The sequence below is a fragment of the Crocodylus siamensis genome, chromosome 5, assembly GCF_052110815.1.
Source record: "Crocodylus siamensis isolate JL-2025a chromosome 5, ASM5211081v1, whole genome shotgun sequence".
NCBI classification, from domain to species: Eukaryota; Metazoa; Chordata; order Crocodylia; family Crocodylidae; genus Crocodylus; species Crocodylus siamensis.
This window is the reverse complement of record NC_143399.1, coordinates 95,656,275-95,676,753: the sequence shown is the minus strand read 5'-3', so window position 1 is coordinate 95,676,753 and position 20,479 is coordinate 95,656,275. Positions and strand designations below refer to the sequence as shown.

At 40.8% G+C, this 20,479-nt stretch overlaps 1 protein-coding gene and 1 long non-coding RNA gene across 2 annotated transcripts in view; one reads left to right on the top strand and one right to left on the bottom strand.

Annotated features, from left to right (window-relative positions):
* LOC149864415 (uncharacterized) overlaps window positions 1-3,455 on the bottom strand; it is a 53,802-nt gene extending 50,347 nt beyond the window's left edge. The window contains exon 1 of the long non-coding RNA XR_016442706.1: window positions 3,338-3,455. This is a non-coding gene — a long non-coding RNA (uncharacterized LOC149864415). The remainder of the gene's footprint in view (window positions 1-3,337) is intronic.
* The window catches only part of ANKH (ANKH inorganic pyrophosphate transport regulator), a 154,222-nt gene extending 139,344 nt beyond the window's left edge, over window positions 1-14,878 (top strand). The window contains exons 9-12 of the mRNA XM_090049859.1: window positions 9,434-9,563; window positions 10,685-10,808; window positions 11,494-11,593; window positions 14,110-14,878. Coding sequence (XP_089905985.1) covers window positions 9,434-9,563; window positions 10,685-10,808; window positions 11,494-11,593; window positions 14,110-14,226 — 471 coding nt within the window. The 3' untranslated portion in view covers window positions 14,227-14,878. The remainder of the gene's footprint in view (window positions 1-9,433; window positions 9,564-10,684; window positions 10,809-11,493; window positions 11,594-14,109) is intronic.
* The last annotated feature ends 5,601 nt before the right edge of the window (window positions 14,879-20,479 follow it).

Sequence of the window (20,479 nt, the reverse complement as noted above, 5' to 3'; positions counted from 1 at the left end):
GGGGGAGTCCCTGTTCCCCTGAGCACTACTAGGAGTAACTAGAAATAACAGTCACAAGCTGACAGAGGAGAGATTCAGACTGGACATCAGGAGGCGCGACTTCACGGTCAGGGCGGCTAGGATCTAGAACCATCTTCCAAGCAAAGTGGTGCTGGCTCCTACCCTGGGGGTCTTTAAGAGGAGGCTAGATGAATACCTTGCTGGGGTCGTTTGACCCCAGTACTCTTTACTACCATGGCAGGGGGTCGGTCTTGATGATCTGCTCAGGTCCCTTCCAACCCAATCAACTATGAAACTATGAAACATTTCAGTGATGGCTATCCAGGCACATAACAATCTATGCACTGGTCAGGTTGAGTAAGGACTGACACTGAGTGATATCAGACACTGACTTTTAAGTAATGGCAGACCCAGTGGACCCTGCAAGGAAGAGAGGCCTAGTCTTCTACCTGCTTTGTCCTTGCCAAACAAGCAATGCCCTCATTCAGCTGGCTTCTGAGAAGCAGCAGGAGGGAGGAACAGAAAAGCAGAAGATTCAGTCTCTCAGAGGTGCCCCCTGCTGTCGAGAAAGGGCTTTTGCAAAAGACAGCTATTCAGTTACTGCAGCCTGGCTGGGTTTGGGGACACAACACTTTAAACCAAAACCAGGCCTAACATAGGTTTCAGCTGTGTGGATTGATTAAAAAGCTATTTACAACATTTTTAGGACTGACTGGCCATCGTTTGATGCCTCCATTTTTTACACCCAATTTAACATTTTAAAGAAATCCAATGTTCAAGAAATGCTGGACACTGAATCCCCAGCATTACAGCCTTAGTAAAATGACTGAAAATGGGTAGCCAAAGAGTGAGGCATTCAAAAACCACTTATCAGTTTCAGGCATATATTTGCTTGCTATTGTAGTCCTGTGGGGAGCAAAAAGGAATGCAAGTATGTTAGGTGGAAGCTATGGTGAAAATGAGGGGCAGAAAAGTATAGAAAGGATATTTGAACCACACACAGGCTACCTGTGCCACTTGTGGCACTAATGCCATAGGTTGGCCACTCCTGAGCTAGTAGGTATCATCATAAAATATTTCATACAAGCAAATTACTTCAGAAAGAAAGTTGATCAGATTCAGTGCCTTTCAGCTAATCTTTGGTGTTCTTGAATAACAAGGAGAGCAGGCAAATCTTGAGAAATCACTCATTCTAAATATTCAAGAACAAAGGTAATGTCTTTTAAATGACAACAATGCATTTGACATTCTGAAATGTTTGGATTATAATAAACATGACCTGGAACATTAGCCAGTTTTGTAACGTTATAGCTTCGGCCTGCTATTTTACAACTACTGTGTTAGTACTTAACTGCTGAGGAATTATTTGAAAGTAAACTTTCTTCGAAGGGAATGCACTGTCATGCTATGAGAGCAAAGCTTTTGTTGTTTGGTTTTAAAAAGGTTTTAAGGTTGACTAACAGAAATGTGATGTCCTATCTAGTTGGATTAATGCAAGTTTCATTGGATTTAGTTCAGGGCTTCAGGGTAGAGGAATAAGTGATATGTTCTAGAAAAAAGCCTGTCTTTATCACACTATCTCCATCAGTCTGTTCCCCAAAAATGACATGATTCAAACTTTCCAGTTCTTCATCCACCATGTTTTTGATTAGTCTAAGGCACTGGTTCTTTCTGCAGTAACCTTAGGACAAACTCTCACCATGGGAAAGATTTTTCCTAATAGTCTATGTTTTTCTGTTCACTGTTTGAAGAGAATTACATCTCATTAAGCAGCTCCTCTCCTCACCATGAAGTACTGAAAATCTTCAAACTCTAGATAGCCACATACATTTTATCTCATGTTTTGTATGCATCCACCCATTTCTGATACTACTTTCCACTGATGTCTTTCATTGCCTGCTCCTAGAACCATAGACAGAGTTCTGGGATGGGAGGCCTGGCCATGTTAGGACTGGGTGACAAGAACAGTAGAGTTGTATTAATGCGTTAGAGCTCAGGCTCTGTCCATTCTCCACTCCCCACAGCAGAAGGCTTTTTCTCACAAGTTTAAAGCAGATGACAGATGGGAAGGGTGCATGGGATATATGCTCTGCTGCCATTACTTAAAAGTAACATCTAGTGAGATGTCAGGGGAAAGGAATTTCAAGTGCTAATGAATGCACAGTAATATACTCCACTTGGTGTTCAAGTTTGACATGTTCCCTTTACTTTGCTTTTTTTCTTCCTAATAAATTATTCTCTATTATTTAGTCCTTTATAAGCTACAACTAGGCTTTCTCCAAGTCATGGATCTGTGACAAAACCTGATAGATAAGAGTCAAAGGGGATATTCTGGAGAAAGAAATCAGAATCCATAAGGAAGTCACAGATATGGAATGTTTACTTCAGCCAACCTGTAACGGGCTGTGCAAAACGGCAGCATTCCATTTCGACCATGTTTTGATATTTTGACAGAACAGCATTTGTTTTGAATTTTGTTTCAATTCAAAACACCTGTTCTGCTTTGTTCCATTGAAACAGGGTTGAAATGGCAAAATTGTTTTGCTGTTTCGCCCATAGGATATAAAGGAGAAGGACAAAATAGCCTATAGCTTTGTCATTTCTGGCTTGATTTGAATTAAGCATGCAGGAAGAGTAACCCCTGTGGAGGCCACAAATCCTGCCAAGTTTCAAGGAGTGAGGTGCAGCGGTTTGGGGGAAACTACACCCCAAATTCTTGAAAGCAAAACTCAGGTCACATGTACATGTTAAGTCACAGTGGGGTCAAATTGCAGGCCTGCTAGCCCCTGCAGAGGCCATGAAGTCTGCCAACTTTCAAGGAGATAGGTACAGGGGCTTCTGGGTTCTGGGGCCCTGTGCCTCTAGCTGCTGACAGGCAAAACTCGTGTCATGGGTGCTTGTGCAACTGTGTCTGTCTTGGGACAGAAGCAGTTACTGGCTCTGTATTGATTCTTTCCTCTCCTTAGTCTGTGGTTTTGTACATGTTAATCCTCACTCATTAAATCGTTATCCTCACTAGCTACTGTGTATTGAGCTGGTCCCTGAGTAAATCATGATTGATTGCATAACACAGTGGCTAGCTAGCATAAGTACCATGTCTCCAGCAGTGTCAAGCAGCCAGAGGAAGAGTGCAAGAAACATAGCATGTGGAGAGTGTGCCTATAAGCAGTACCTATAAGATTAAATACTAGAAATTCTTGAAAACCTGTGGACTCTCATGAGGAATCTGAAACAAAATCTTAGCAACATTTTCTAACATGAGTGGCTGAGTTCCAGATCAAATGCATAAAATACATGTAAAAGAAGGGGTTATGTAGAAATCTGACTAAGAACTTACAGTTTGAGACTTGACATGTTCAAACAGAAGTCTTGCTTGAAATAGCGCATTCCTTTGGGCTTTCTTGCAGTCAAGGTCTCTGCCACATCATGCCAGGATACAAAGTTTCTGAATTCACTCTTCTAGAAAAGCAAAAGCACCATATGAAAGAATGCAGTAAGTACTTTATTGATTAAAGCTCCTTTCTCTTTTTAGCAATACACCAAATTAGCAATAGGTAAGCAATAGGGCACTGCGCAGCTTCAGGTACTGATTCAGTTCAGAGGAGATTCAGCCCAATTTGGCAGCCAAATCTGAATCAAATCACGAGACCAATAAAAAGGTCTGAATCAATTCAAAGCTGTTTGAATCAATTCGGAAAAGATTCAGACAACTTCAGAGATTCGGGCAGTCCCCGTTCGCTGCCACAGGGAGCTGGACCCAGACCTCTATGCTGGTAAGTAGGGGGTGGAGGGGCTGGAAGAGTGGGGAGTGGACCATGGGGGACCCCTGCCAGGCCCCATCCCCTGCTTGCTCCCACAGCCTCCCTGAGTACCCCTCGACCCCCACCCGCTCTTCCAGCCCCCTGCATGGCTGCCCCGCCTGGCCCCAGGTCGTGGTTCTTTAAAAAAAAAAAAGCCCTGCACTCACCAGCTGCTGCAGCAGCCTCAGGGCTTCTCGGAGCTTGTTGCAGAGCCCCCATGCAGCACGGGGCAGTGGGAGGCATCAGGGATCACCCCCTGCCTAGGAGGAGCTGGTGAGTGTGGGGCTTTTTTTTTTTTTTTTTTTTTTAAAGAGCAGGCCCTGGGGCCAGGTGGGGCCCCCATGGGGGGGGTGCTGGGAGAGCAGGCGGGGGATGGGGGCTCCTGGAAGAGCCCCCCACACAGCATGATGCAGCAGGGATTGCCCTCCCCCACCTGGCAGCATCTGGTGAGGCCAGGCTTTTTTTTTTTTTTAAGAGCTAGGATACTGGGGCTAGGCAGGGCAGCCATTGACGGGGCTAGGAGAGCAAGTGGGGGATGGGGCCTGTTTGATTCAGGGATTCATCAAATTAGGCAGCAGCTAAAGATCTCTATTAGAGAGGTCCAACAATAGTTGCTATTATAACCCAGCAGCAGCAGCATGGTCTGGAGAAGAAAGCAACACAGCAGCCCCATGACCTGTTCTGCATCAAGGGAACGATTACCTTTCATTTATCCCCTTTCCAGTGCCTGGTGGTTACTCTAATTTGGAGCAAGAAAAGCAGCAAAAATTCACTCTAAAAATACAACAGACCTCTGCCTGTCACTAAAACTGATTAGTTCATTCTAATTCCTTCTTCTTTCCTGCTAATGAGAGTCATAACTAATTATTTCAGTGCCCTGGATGGAGTTATTGTGTGGAATGGGGGATGGGGAGAATTCTGAGCAAGTCTTACCTTATGCAGAGACTCAGCTGCTGGTAATGAGCACAGGGTCATCACGCTCTGACTCCAGCAGCTGACCCAGCAAGGGCTCAGGGCTGCTATTGCTATGCAGACTCCCTGCACAATAGTTTCAGCAACCTCTGTGGCACCCAGTCTGGTGCCTCCCTCTAAATCTTTACCCAGGGTGAGTCCCCGCTTATCCAACTCTGTGCTACTGTTTCCATTTCTCGTCCTGGGTGTCCATTTCCCAACACATAGATATAGACAAGCCAAATTCTTCTTTCCCTCCAAAATAGTTTTTTATCGCTAATGAAAAACACCATCACGCTTGTCACCCAGACTTGCACAATCTGTGTTATGTTCCACTGTCCTGTTTTTCCTCCGTTTCTTATTTAGCCATCACCTTTGTTCTAACACCCCATATAAATGACTTAAAAACACTTACGGCCACTCCCCCCTCCTCTATTACTCCGTATTTAAGAAGATAGCTTTCTTATCTCCTCTCCAGGAGAAACCAAACTACATTATACCAGCCTTAATTGATACAAGCCTTTTGTATAACGAGTAGGCCTATGCAAAGTGGCTAGCATTCGTTTCGGATTCGGCCAATTTGGGGGGCAGTGATTTGATTTGGTAAGTCAAATTACTGTCCCGATTTGATACAGCTGAATCTCCAAATCAGCCAGGCCCATCCCCTGCCTGCTCTTTTAAAAAAATAAAAGCCCCGGTGCTCACTGGGTGCTGTTGGGCAAGGGGGGAGGGTTCCCTGCTGCCCCTTACTGCCCCACGCTGCATGGGGGGGGCTCTGTATGAAAACCATAAAACCCCCAAACTCACCGCTCCTGCCAGGCAGGGGGGCAATCCCTGCTGCCCTGCACCATGTAAGGGGTTCTGCATGAAGCCCCAAGGCCACTGCAGGAGCTGTGAGTCCCGGGGCTTTTCTTGGCTTTTTTTTTCCTTAAAGGGCCAGAGCTGGGGCAGGCAGGGCACCCATGGGGGAGCTGGGGAAGCGAAGGGGAGGTCAGGGGGCTCATGGCAGAGCCCCCATGCAGCATAGGGCAGTGGGGATCATCCCCCGCCCGGCAGCACTCAGTGAGCACCTGGTGGCCTTTTCTTTAAAGTACCAGGAGGTGGGGCAGGCAGGGCAGGCATGGGGGGGTTGGGAGAATAGGCAGGGTCAGGGGCACTGGCAGGGGTCCCCCCATGGTCCCCTCCCCCTTCCTCCATCCCCCCTTCCCCTCCCCTAGTTTTTACCAGCTTGGAGTTGACTGCAGCTCCATGCTGCCTGAATCATCAAAGCTCTCCGAATATTTTCTGAAGTTTCGGAGAGCTGTGAATCAATTTGGACCTTTAAATTGGTCCCCTCATTGGATTTGGATTTGGAGATTTGGCCACTGAATCGGGCCGAATCTCCTCCAAATCGAATCACCACCCAAAGCTTTGCACAGCCCTAATAATGAGTATTCCAAATTATGCTGCAGTCCTACTGTAAGACAGCAAACTAAGGCCTTTTCCAATGCTAGAACTCCACAGGCAATGGACCTTACTTTTGAAGTACTCAGTGTTCAGCCTTAGCAAGGTTCACTCTTTACCTATCCACTTACAGCATCCCTTCAGCAGAGACAGGTCAGACTGAATGGCTGGCAGCATGTGAAACCACCTGACTAAAAAGTCACTTGGACTTCAATGCAGGCTGTATAGGGGTTCCAGGGTGTGTTGTCTGGTTGCTTTCCCATGCAGAAGCCCATACTTCTATAACAGAGATAGGCAACCCCTAGCGTAGGTGTCAGAGTATGGTACACAAAGATATTTTGCTTGGCATGTGTGCCTCTAAGCAGACTGCAGGGAAGGTACCAGTTCTATGCTGCCACAAAAAGGATTGGACCCCTTGCAGCTCCCACAACCATCTGCTCCGGCATACCAACATCTTACAAGTTGAGGTTACACAGGTTTTTGGCACTCTGCCCAAAAACGTTGCTACCTCTGTTGTATACCTTTTACTGCTGTTGCTATCTGTGCTACCTGCATAAAAACTTGTGTGTAAGGTCTGCCCAGGCTATAATCATACCTTCATTTGCAGTGTAGATGTAGTCAAAGAGACATGCATTGAAAACCAGAAGTTAACAAGTTCCATTTTAGAAAGGAAATGTTAAGATATGTAATGATAAAAATGCCCAAAGGAATGCTTGTCCAGCAGAAGGGCCTATCCTTGTCCAGCAGAAGGGCCTGTCCTTTCTTGTATGTACCACATGCTTGCTCTCTTAGAACAGACAACATCTTCTATTGTGGTATTTTTTTCCTTTCCCACTAATCTCACAGCCAGTGCCTCCTTTGACAACAGTCTAACCTTTATGAAGTAAAGAGCAACTGTTATTACAAAGGTTTTAGGCTTCACCCTATGCCTTAGTAGAACCAACTGATGGTTAGGCATCCCTCCTTCCATTTTGTTGGAAGAGTCTCTTTGAATCAACTCTCTATGGTTTCCTCTCTATGTCCCATCCTCCCCTTCCCCCAGGGGCAAACCTCCACCAAACCATGTCTTGAGTCCATCACTGGAATAAGGCTAAAACTTTTCAGAAAACAAATACAGTTTATAAGTATTGTGGAAAAGAAGAATCGGACCCATTCTGCTCCTGGGGCCCAAACAAATAAGCAATCCTACTTAGGAAGGCAATTCCACTTGGTCACAAAGCACTGACTTTCTTCCTGAGACTCTTTTTATATTGGCAGTGAAAATCTACTCTGTTACAGAAGGACACAGGGAGGTGATATTTGCAATAGCTCGCACTAGAGCAGAATGTAATTGTTAAGATTAGAACCAGAAGATTCAAGTGGATTTGGTTACTATGGCAGTAAAATCAGATCTCATTGGCCAAGTCAATGGAGAATGTCTGCACATTGAATCAATCTACCATTGCAAATCCACTTAATAAGAAGTAATATAGCATACCTACATAATTATAGCTTGTATTGAACAATATCTTGAGATAAAGCCCCTTAATCAGCACCATTCAGAGCACTTTAATCTAGAGGTGATTGTATGTGTCTATTTACCATGTAAGCTCCACAAGGGTGGAACTGTTTTCCATATTCTGCACATCTCCAGGCACACCCTGGGATATAATAAATAATAACAACATACCATTTTTATTCCTAAGAACCCAGGAATCTCCAAGTATAGGACATTACGCATTAAGAATTCAAGCTTCTCTAACACTTTGCAGTGTCAGTTCCTGATTCTGCAAATATTTTAGCACAGAATTAACTTGAATGTGGTGAACATCCCATTTAACTTTTCTGCTGTAATTTCAGTTGAACAAGTCACAGTGGTAACATTAGGCATATGCAAAGGTGTTTTCAGGGTGAGAGTCACAGTTGTGAATCTGCTTTATTAAAGTAATTAACTTCAGTGGGAGCAGGAGTGGATCCTAAAAGTAATTCCGGAACTAAAGAAATGATTTCTGCCTCTAAGCCATATTAGGATGTAGTTGAGAACAAATTGTTCTCTGATGTATAATAGCATGTACTTTGTACTTTGAACGTGCAAGTGCTGCTCTCCAACATAATGTGCAACATTTTGTATCAAGCTCGCAGGAACAGTATTTATTGTTGTGTATGGAAGAGTAGCTTAAAGGGATGGGTAGGTTAAGGACAATATTTTCCATTCTTTTTTGCCAAATCAGTGGAAAAATTTCTTCTTTGATATACAAGTGTTTGAGTTCTTGTACCAAGTCACTGCAATTAAATTAATCAGCTACATCTGACTACATGGAAAGCATATTCCAAAAAACTGAAAAAACATGAGAGAAAAAAAGCCCTATTTCATTTAGACTAGCCATTTCTCTTCACATTTTAGGCAATTAAGCTACTGTATTTTTCAGTACATAAAAGTAAGTGGAATTTGCCTAACAGGATGTGCTTATAAACTGAAAGGTTACATTGTTATTACAGTTTTATATCATCCCCAAATTTCAGGCACTTGTAAAAAGCCTGTTCTCTATAACCAGGAAAGTGGACAAATTGTTCGCCCTAAGCATTTATGATTAAAAATATTTACCCCCCCCAAATTACTTGAAATTATTTCAAATTTCTGTTATTTCAAGCTTCACATATTTTCCTTTTTTGCCTTGCAATAAAATTACTATCATTTTGAAAAGGACATTTTAGATAAGTGATACCAGTTTGACTTCCATTACCTGGCTAGGTTCTATACAGTTTATTCTTCATTTCTGAAATAGGGCATCTTCTTGGTGACCAGCTAGTTGTCTCTAAGGCTAAAGCTTGTGTGTGCCTGCATACTGGCTAGAGCACAGGAAGAGAAAGTGGGCTGAAGAAAAGTGTATTTAATTAAAGACCTCTCTGAAACAGCACATAATCAGTAATGTGGCTGGGAGTGACTGGGGCACTAGTCCTGGTGCCAATTCAGAGAGGGCACCAGAATGGCAGCCCCCAAAGAACCTAAGCTGCCACCACACCCCATTTATTTTGCAACACTGTCTTTCAAGGATGGGGGGAAGGTTGTTTACAACATATTGTAATATCTGTGGATGCTAGAGATTCCTGAATGCTGTGGCACTGTACCTATCCCCAGCCCCAATTCAAGACAGGAAGTACCTGTATGCGAGGCCAAGACCAGGCACTTCAGAATACCTGTTCCTATCTCTTTCCTGTCCTCCTCTTTTCAACACTGTTCTTGTGGTTTTCTTCCCCAGCTCTGTTTTGTGATGTTTTGGACACCAAATGTATCAGAGAAGATTTTGGTTGACATCATTGGTGTGGACTTTGCCTTTGCAGAGCTCTGTGTTGTTCCTTTGCGCATCTTCTCCTTCTTCCCAGTTCCAGGTAAAAACAAAGCAGCAAATTGCTCATTCCTCCCTGGGCAGGTTTTAAAGACACAAGTGGCCAAATGCAGACCCTAAGTAAAGTGACAAAGTTAATATAGGTTTGAGATTTTGTGCCCTACCCCACCCCCAAATTGGATTTAGCTCAGTACAGGTATTAGAGTAGGGGGAGTCTGTCACTAGGCTAAAATACATTTGGCATGCCTGCATTTCTTAATTTACCTTCAAGAGGAAAACCAAAAGCTAAAGCATATCTTTTCTAGATGATAGAGAATGCAAATGTAATAAAACTAGTCACAGTGCACAAGTATTATGTTTCTGCCAAGATCATAAGGAACTGCGTGGTTGTACATCTTAAAAAAATATATAATGTTAACAAGACAGCATTAACATTCCCCTCTAATCAAATCTGAGTAAGATTTAAAGATACTGATAATATATCAATGGGAAAGAATATTAAATGCAGATACCTCCTTCACATTATATGGAAGTTTATTACAGTTCTAGCCAGAATGTTCCCCTTTAGCATTGAAATGCTTTCATGTAAGTATTATAACCCACAGGAGCTACTGCTACATGATATAATATGTACTGTAGGCACAATATATAACAGCACAGCTTCATAAGGATTGTAATCTTCAAATCTAAAGTGGTATTTTTGAGACCTAACCCAAATTAGTATCTTTTCTAACAAACTTGGATAGGAGTTATGCATTTATGCCAAAAGTAAAATAAACTTGCTGCACAAAAGATGTAGTGAAGCTTTATTTTTATTCTTATGGTCATATACATTTATATTTTACTTTTCTTTCTATTCTGTTTTAAAACATTTATAATAGGACAGTTTCCCACTGAAGGAAGCTTGCTGAGGTTATGACTCCTTTTTTGTATGTTTACAAGAGCCAAAGCATACTGAACTCCCAGTCAGCTTCCCTATTTAGTGACTTTGTTTTGTTTTTTAAACAGCTTTTACCATGTGTATATTTTTTATCTTAAATTAGATTAGATACCATCAGTATGGTTAAAATAAAAGTCGCACTCACTTTTTCTCCTTCTCTTTGTGATATGACTGGCATTTCCTCCTACATATTTTTTATCATTCTTTCCTCCCTTTCTTTATAGTGACAGTTAGAGCACATTTGACAGGTTGGCTGATGACACTAAAGAAGACATTTGTACTGGCACCCAGCTCAGTTCTGCGGATTATCGTCCTCATCACTAGTCTCATTGTTCTGCCTTACTTGGGGTAAATGACTCTTCCCCGTAGATCTTGTGACTCACTATCTTACTCCCCACTCTGCTTTCATTAAAGAGGCACACTATTTAACTCTTAACATGTTCTCTAAAGAGAGCAGAAAGTAAAAGTAAGGTAGTTTTAGTCCCTCATAAACACTCACTTACAAGTATATAGATACAAATCTATCACTAGCCAGACATTTACCAACTGGCCCATGGGGAAGATTCTACAAATGTACTAATGGAAACATACTGGGCTTCAGGTGAGGTTACTTTTATGAAAACCCATGAAATAAATATAAGAGGGAACATCACCTTCTCTGTAGGCTTGAAAAAAAACCCATCATATCCATCATTCTTTAGCAGGGCTGTAATACTGCTTAAAATCCCATATTCAACCTATCTTAGCAGAGAATCTGATCTATAATGGGTTTTCCTCTTGTTTTCACTGAATAGAAAAATTATGTAAGCCTATTCAGGAAGCAAAGTAGGACTATTAAATATAAATTATTCTCACTACCTGTGCCTAGATTTTTGGTCTAGCACTGTAATATACCAGCTACGTTACATTAATATAGTATTTGTTCATGAAAAGTTATATATTAGTTACATATTTTATTGCCACTAAAATTTTCTATCTTTACATGTATACTTTTTAAAAGACCATAAACTTACTCTTTTTTTGATATCTTCAGGGTCCACGGAGCCACCCTAGGAGTTGGGTCACTTCTGGCTGGTTTTGTAGGAGAATCTACCATGGTTGCAATAGCAGCTTGCTATGTCTATAGAAAACAGGTAAGAGCCTGCATCTGGAGAATTTAGGGAAGTCAAACTTCCTGCCTGTAAGGGATGATGAATTCTGTTAAATGTATGTAGGTGTAGCTACCATTGTTGAAGATGGACACAGGCTGATGGCTTTATTTCTAATATAGAGTAAAATATTGAGTGGAAGGATTTTTTTCTCCACTGAGAAGAAAACACATGCAAATTATGGAGTAGAACTTGCCAAGATTTAAATAAGTGAGAAACTTTACACAAGTGAATACTCCTGTATATCTCAGTGGCCACAGTCCAGCTTGCACAAATTCTTAACTTTAGCTAGCCAACTCATTTAACAAATTCTCACATGAATCCTATTAAGCATGTGTATAAATGTTTTGTGGTGCCAGGACCAATCAGGGAGCTCCATAGTTGTGCCTTTACAGCAGTGATTCTCAACCAGGGTGCCACTGTTAAGACCTTGTTAAATATTAATTTTAGGAAGCTCCTGGAGCTTGGTTCCTGCCCCCCTGCAGCTCATCTCTTGCACACCCCCACCTAGAACAAGCATAGAACCCTGTCCTGGCTCACCAGCGGCAGTGGCAACTCATAGCTATAGCTCCTAGTCAGGCCCCTGCTTACCAGCCCTCTAGTGGCAAATCACAGCTGTGCAGGTGGGGGACAGTCAGAGAAGGTTTTTAGTCTTAAGGTGTGACTGCTCCAAGCTCAAGCTAATATTAACACTGATCGACATTTGAGCTGCTCGAAGTGCAATGTGTAACAAGGCTCTTAGTTTATAAAAAAGATTCACAAGATAAACCCAGAGATTTCAAATAGGAATGCATAGTTGTGTTCTTCTGAGTTCTTTAAACAGAAAAACTGCTTTAATGATTTTCAGTAGGCAAAAGTAAGTGCTGGCATTTTCCAAAGGGCATATCAAGTCTATGCCAGGGTGCCTCAAATCTAAAAAGGTTGAGAACCAATTCTTTACAGGGTATTGCACACAGCTGGAATAAGTAGCGTAACTAAAGTAGGGCAACCAAGGCAGCCTCTTGCAGGGAAGTGGGGAGGACGGGGAAGGCAGAAAAAAAAGCACACCGTCACCTGCAGCCACGTGATCATGCCAGCAGTACAACATGAGTCAGAAGTTGCTGCTGTTCTCCCAAGTGTCACACCTGTTGCGTTGTTATACCTTAGACTCCAATAAAATTAGCAAAGCATTGACCGTGAAATTATTTAGCAAGTTCTAGGTGGGGAGAAGGTGGAGAATGTTTGTTTGTTTCATTAATATTTCCACTAGAGGCCAAAATCAAGAACCCCTGAAAATTTCTATCATGCTTACTTCTATTAAGAGGTTATGAAAACAGAATTTAAAGACTTCAAACTACATTTATATTGATAGAGGTTAAGAATAGTGTTGATGTGTATCATCAGAGCAGGAAGACGTTCACAACTCAAGCCACGCAGTGCTAGATTCAGAAGTAAACAAAAAACCTTTTTCTCTGTAGTTGTTGGCTTGTCACCTTTTTCTTGATCCCATAAACAACAAAAATAGAATTTTAGATCCCAGGCAGTTGTTATTCTTGGCTTGCAGTTTCACGAGACATTTTTGTTTAGACTAACCTCTTTATTGTTGCATGGACTAATTATCATTTCTCCTAGCATATTTTTGGCCTCCACAGCTTTCTTCTTAGGTGTTTTATTTTTTGTAGCTTAATGCAGCAGTAACAACTGATTGCATTTCCCTTGCAGGACTGATATAGTACTGCTACAAGTGCTGTGAATATGAAACTATCTTTTCCCAAGCTAGCAAGGAATTGGCATAACAGTAGTTGCATATACCAGTTTATTTTCAGCTAAAAGATTAAATACATGGAGAAAATGTGTGAGAGCTGCAAACTAGTATTATATACACAGCCCAGTAATCTTGAATCACTTGTATGCCAAAGTTCAGCTGAATCAATAAAGCCAGTGGGTTTTTTGTCCACTTAGAAAGTGTTTTCTTTAAGAATAGGTCAGCCTGCTGAACAACAGATAATAGGACACAGATGCTTCATCTTGTTTGGTACTGGAGCTAAGAGCTTCTTAGCTAAGACAATCTGGATGAATCATGTGACTGTCTGGAAAGCTTTCCTTCTTTCTTCTGGACAAAAATAAGCTTTAGAATCACTTCATCTTTAGAAGGGATGCATATGTGGGAGTCTTGCCCTCCTGACCTTTGACTTTGTAAAATTTATTATGCCACCTTTCATTTACTGGATATATTGCCTTCTCTCCTGTTATTCTGAAGCAATGCCCAGACATTGGCTAGCCCCGAAACAGCCTAGTAATTATTATTTCATGTCTGATGCAAAGTTTAAGATGATTTTCCAAGTCAATGTCACAAGCCAGCAAGAAGACAATGACTGAACCTAAGATTGTCAACTCTAAATACTGCCCTCTGCCCAGTAACCCAAATTTCTTCTGATAAGGCTGGAAATTGGTAGGACTGAGCTTATACACAGCAAACAGTATAAATGATCACGTGGTTATGACTGCTCTTTTCAACCTAGAAAAAGAAGCGGAACGAGAATGAGACAGCTGCGGAAGGTGAAGACTCAGCAATGACTGACATGCCTCAAACAGAGGAAATGACAGACATCGTAGAAATGAGAGAAGAGAATGAATAATTAAATGGGACATGACTATTCTCTGCCAGGACAATTGGAATGACACTTCAGCATCTTTTCTTCTCTCATATTTTTTTTTTGGTTTGTTTTTATTTTTGTAATAAAGAGGCCTTGATTTAAAAGGTTTCAGATAAATTATCTAGCATACTGAGTATGCTTACACTGATGAGAGACCTAAAGGAAGGTCTTTGGTTTTTTTCCTTTTTAGTTGAATTTGTTTTCCTGCACCATGCAAACTCAAAAGATATAGCTGCATTACAGTAGAAGGAGTCTTCCAGTAGAAGGAGTCTTCCTTACTTACACATTCATCACCTTTGGACAATCTGCATTTGTCAACCGAAGTCCTGCTGTGTGTCTTTGTGCCATTCACTCTGCTGCCATCCTTTCTGCTTTCACCTTTCCTTTTTTAAAAAAAAATTAATGAGCGATTTAAAAAAATGGAAAATGCAGCTTTATTTTTCTTGCTTGAAAATGACTTTGCTACATAAACAACTGTACCATGGTGGACTGTTCTGTTTGGTGTCATCACTGGCTGTTATACTGTACATTGTTATAAAACAAAGTAGGAAGGCATAAGCCCTAATTAGGAAACAGCACAGAGGGGAAAAAATAAAATACAGGACAAAAAATCGACGTATCCTTTGTTAAATCATCAGAGATTAAAGTTTGTTTTTTTAAGTGTAAACATTTGAGTCAAGTTTCCTAGAAGGCTGGTCCCAGTCTTACATATCATTTCCATGAGATACATTTTCATTCTCTGTTTCCAATAAGGGTTATGCAGCTAGTAGAGTGGTACAATTGTATCTAAGGCTCTTTCCTAAGGGAGAAAAAGAAAAACAAATGAAGCTTTACCAAAGTTCTCATCTTCTGGTCTGATGAATGTTCAGTGTATTAATTTTCCAGTATGGTTTGCTCTATAATTACTTCTGTGATATGTATTCAGAAATATATGAGCCAATACAGTACACTATGATATAATCCATTTGATACCAGTAGCCCTATCCAATATATGGGGTTTCACTTTAACATACTTCCCTATGTATAGTAGATCAGTATGAGTGAAGCTTGAGTACCAAGGACACCACGCCGGGGACTTGACTGCAAACCCTGTTCCCACTGGAGACTCATGAGAGAAGTTCTGGGAGAATCAAAAGGACAGCTCACATGATTAAGTGCATGCATTGTGAACAAGGTAGGCATTGACATTTAAGTGGGTATCAAAGAAAGTAGAAGGTCCTTGAATGGATGATCTGTGTTGGGGGTGAATTTAGTCCTGCGTGAGATGTTCCCTAATTAGTAACTTTATTTAGTAAAGTATATTTTTCTAAGTTGTAGAAGTGAATTATTATTTACTTATGGACAAATTGAGTTTCTAGATTATTTAGCAAGTAGTCCTAACACTTCAAAGAATAGATCAAAGCTAAATAAAATTATTATTTTAAATATTATATCAATATATGTGTATATATACATATGTATGTGTATAAATATATATATTGTATATTATGTATAATTTATTTTAGGCTACAATACATTTCCTATTTTTCCAAGTTCAGTAAAAAAAAATCTCTAATACAATACAACATTTGCTCATGTATCAATATTACCTGTAGTGAAACGTATAAGTTAATATGCATTTTATCTGCAATGTTTGTACTAGATTTGTTACATGTACAAATGCAATAAGTTAAACAAATGAAACGCTTTGTCATGAACATGAGTTGTGAAAAATCGGTCTGTTGCTACTGAAAATGATGGCACTGGAAGGATAAAATGGTATCTGTGTTTTCAGTGCTACTAGCAGGTTCTTCCCACTGTTCCTTACAGTAGCAGAATAAACTCAGACAAATCAACTTTGTGCATGCACATATAGATTTTTGAGAACAGACTCACAGCCATGTGTATATACCCTGTACATAGATTATTGTATATCATAGTGGCCAGTTCGTCTTATCTATTGCCATAATTTTGCTTTCTCCAGTGCACCTGTATTCAAATTCTCAACAAGCATTTTTGACAGCAGTAGAGGTAAAATGAGAAAATACTTTTATTGTAATCTTTTTTTCTGGTACATGACTAGAAATTTAAGCAGCAATATTTTTTAATAGTTGTGAGTATTGAATATTTATTTAGGGTTTAAGCTAAGAATTCCACTATTTCAAAAAAGCAACAATAAAAACCCCAATATTTAAATAGTAAAGCTTTTAGATTAGCTAGAAGTTTGAGCAAATATTAAACACCAAATTATTGGTGATATAACCAAAAGGTGAAATTTTAGTTAAGGTGGGGGGAAATGTTTACTACTTGTTTATATGTTGAATTTGTAAAATAAAGTACATGATCAAGGAGTAGCAGGATTTGACCATGATTTCAGGAGAAATTATTTTATAGCACCAGTGGTGACTACTCATGTAACCAGTCCTGTTTAATTCTGTTTCCAGTGCACTTTGCATTTCTTTAGGCCATTTTGCTGGAGTAACAAATTCATTGGTATGTCCATACCAAACAGTGCCAGGAAGTCACGAGATTTATAGAATAAAGGAAGACAAAAACCAAAATGGCAGTGGCTGCATATTGTTGTAGGCCCACTCACATATAAAAAACCTGCACCACCCTTTCAATTCTTGATATTGCTAATGGGTAATATTTTCAAGTATAATGAACACACAGAAGCTTAAGTCTACTGAAAAGAAGCCTTTGGCTTCTGTTTTGAAAATTTTATGCAGTATCTTTTGTCCGAAAAGGATCTCGTTCAATTCCATTAGCCTTGACTATGCATGGTTTTTTCGCTTTAGTAATCATTATCTTTGTGATAAACATATTTAAATTTTCCCTTTAAGGCATGCAAGGAACCATGAACAGTACAGTGATTGCATGAGTAGAAACATTCTAATATATTTGTTGGAAATTATTTCAATGAAACTATAGTAAAAGAGGAACAAAGTGGACCTATATGCCACATCTTACACGTAAGACTGTGAAAACAAGCACAGCAGGACTGAAAACAAGAAAAAAAAATCCATATTACCCATTGGGTTTTTTGTTTTGTTTTGTTTTTTATATTTGTGAACATTCAGTGTCTACAAAGGAAGTCTGACAGGCTGTGCATGTTCTCTCTTTACCATGTCAGTAGTACCGAGGGGATATCACCATTTTTTATTAAGGGTAGTAGCAAAATAACATAGTAAAAAAAAGCTCTAATTTTTCTGACAAATACTTGGCCATGGTAAGGTGTGCTAACTGGCCCTCTGCATGGCAACTCAGCTCATCTCTTCCTGTACACAGATGCTCAAGGGAAGAAACCATACATTTTCTACTTCATAGTAATGGTTCCACATATGGATTGAGTGAATAACAAATAAGAGAATGTTCTGTTTTCATTTCTGCTTAAGTTAACTTACTTTGCTGTTTTGTCATTAATATTTCCCCTTGAGAAAGAGATCTGTCTGCCTGACTCACTTTTTCTTGAGTTGCGGCACCAGCTGACAGACACAGAAGGGGTCTAAAGAGACAGTAGTAGGTTGAAGAATGCAAGGAGTTCAAGGGAAGCATGATGCAAGAATAGAAACAATCATTTTTACAACTTTCCAGTCCTCTGTGGGTTGGCTGCTGTTATTTCAACTTAGTAGAGAGATTCTTTCAGCTTCTGGTATTGGAGACTGGTGATGCAGTAATTAAATGTCCTATGTTATGGGAGGTAATTTAAACTGTCTGGCACTGTTTAGATAAACACGTTGTCCTTGGTAATCTCTGTTTGTGCTATATAAAAATACCCTTGCTTATTCTCAGTGTCCTCACTAGGATGCAAATCTTTTGGATTTTTTTGTAAAAGAGCCAGATAATGCTTTCCAGAAGCTTGAAAATTAGACCTTTAAAGTGTCAGTCCTAGGTAGTTATGGTTTTTCTCTCAATAACTAGCAAACTGCCTATCAAGAATGATGGGGGGTAGGGCAGAAGATAGGGACAGAGGCCTGCATCCCTTCTCCCCCCGCCTTGGGCCAGGGCTGGGGATGCTTCATGCTTCCCCCCTGCCACTTCAGGCTGGGGCCCAGCATGGCACAGCCACCAGTAACGCCCTCTCCTACATGCACCCCTCCCTATCCTGTTCTCTGCCTCCTCCCCTCCCTACTGGATGTTACTGGGGGGGTGCCAGCCCCTGGCTTCAAGGAGTAGACCCCCTGCTCTGTCCCCTCCATTATGGCGGTGCTCTGGTCCCTGTCGTCCCCCTCTGCCTCCAAGGAGCAGGGGAGGGGGCCTCGTCTCCAGCCCCCACTGTCATTGCAGCACTCTGCTGTCTGTTCCTGTCTGTGTAGGGCACTATGATTGGCTGCTGAGACAGCCAATCAGAGCACAAATGAAGTGTTACGGACAGACAGACTTAGGCTTTTATAATATTAGCATAGAAGATCCAAGACTTAGTCCACTGTGATCTGTCAAGGCATAATTTGCAGTTCATCCTAGATGAGCGGTAGCTCACAAACCCACATATTTTAATTACTTTTGTCATTGTAGCTAGTTGAGATTAAGATAATTCACATAAATATGATCCACATGAATACCATGTGCAACACTCACCTTTTTCTCCCAAATTTAACGCCCCCTCTCCCCCAAAAAAGGGGTGTGTGTCATAAGTGGGGAAGCTGTTTTGATTGTTGGGAAAGAAGCATACCTGACTTAGCAAACTGCAGGGGCAGAGTCCTTTGTTAGCCCTCTCGCAGCTGTAGTTACTGAAAGAGCACTGGAGCTTGTGTCTGAAACAGTAAGAGAGCTGCTGGTAGTAGGCTTATGATGTGGAAAAACACTTTATTAACAGGAACTTTTATGAAGAACAGTGAAGGACTAACAGTCTTGCTGTCCTTGAAAGGGTCTGGGACTTAACCTTATGTGACAAAGTCCTTCTGGGAACACCAGCTGCCATACTTCCTGGACACCACGTGTTTCTAGAATTTACTCTAGATCACAGTGGGCATGTTCACATGAGACTGACATTGCAGCAGACTAGTTCTAGTGCATGGCTGGCAAAAACTGCTAATGCACTGTAGAATTAATCTGCACATTAGCAGACACATAGGTTTTATTGTAATACTAATGTGCAGTAGCACTGATTATGGCACATTTAGTACCTGTAATTACAGGTACTAAATGCGTGGCAATTACAGTGCATTAATAAACATGCTCCCAGTCATCCATGACCAGAAAAAATCTTTTTTTTCCCCTACATTCTGCTTTCCAGAAACAAAGTTTCTATTTTATTAGGGGGTGTGTTGTACCTGTTCTTTATGCAAGAAAGTACAATATTATTACAGTTTAAAACTAGCTTTCTAAAAATAAATATATGCAGAGAGAGAATGATCTTCTGACGGAGCCCACCCCCATACATCAAAGAATGGGTCAAAGCTGATCATTTGAAGAAGAATAAAATATAGATTATAGGCTTCCTACCATGAGACCAGGAGGAACTGTATGAAACCTAAGAAAAGAGTCCAAAATATAACTTTTTTTTAATTCTGCCATTTTTGCTTTGTAAACTACGCTCTAGAGGGCAGCAGAAGGCAAGCTTCAGCCAAAGAAAGCTACTTCTCTAGGGTGCAAGTTGCCTGTAGAGAAACTGACCACTATTGGGAGCTGGGTTTTTTGCTTTTTTTAAAACCATCAGGGAGAAAATATTGTTTTCCTAAAAATGATTGAGCCATAGAGTTGAAAAGGAGGAAAGAAGAATAAAGCACAGTTCACTGCTACTTATGCAGGCAAATATCAAGACAGTGGTTACCATTAGTCAGCAAGTGTGTTACAGAATGTGTATTCCTGCATGCAGGGAACACCATGCTAACTCCTAGTTAAGCAAAAGGACAAATTATAATGACAAAATCTTGTTTACTAAACTAGAAAATGGGCCTCTCCCATCATTCCAAGTTAGTCCTCTACTATACTCTGCCCCTCCTCCCCCCACCTTGCCTCATTTGGTCCTATGCTCTTCTCATATATCCTTCCCAATTGGCCCACATCTTATTCTTTTGTACAACCATGCTATTCTGATCATGAGTGCAAATAAACCAAGTCACTCCTGTGCTTAGCTTCACTGACAGGGTTTCTACCCTGCTCATTATACATACAGGACAAGTCAAGTATTCTGGAGACTTATAAAGATGAGAGATAAGGACAATGGGAGAAAATTCCCGAGTTAATTTTTGGGGTCTTGTGATTCGGCTGATCAAACACTCATGCAGTGTCATGATATTATGATGCAGCCATG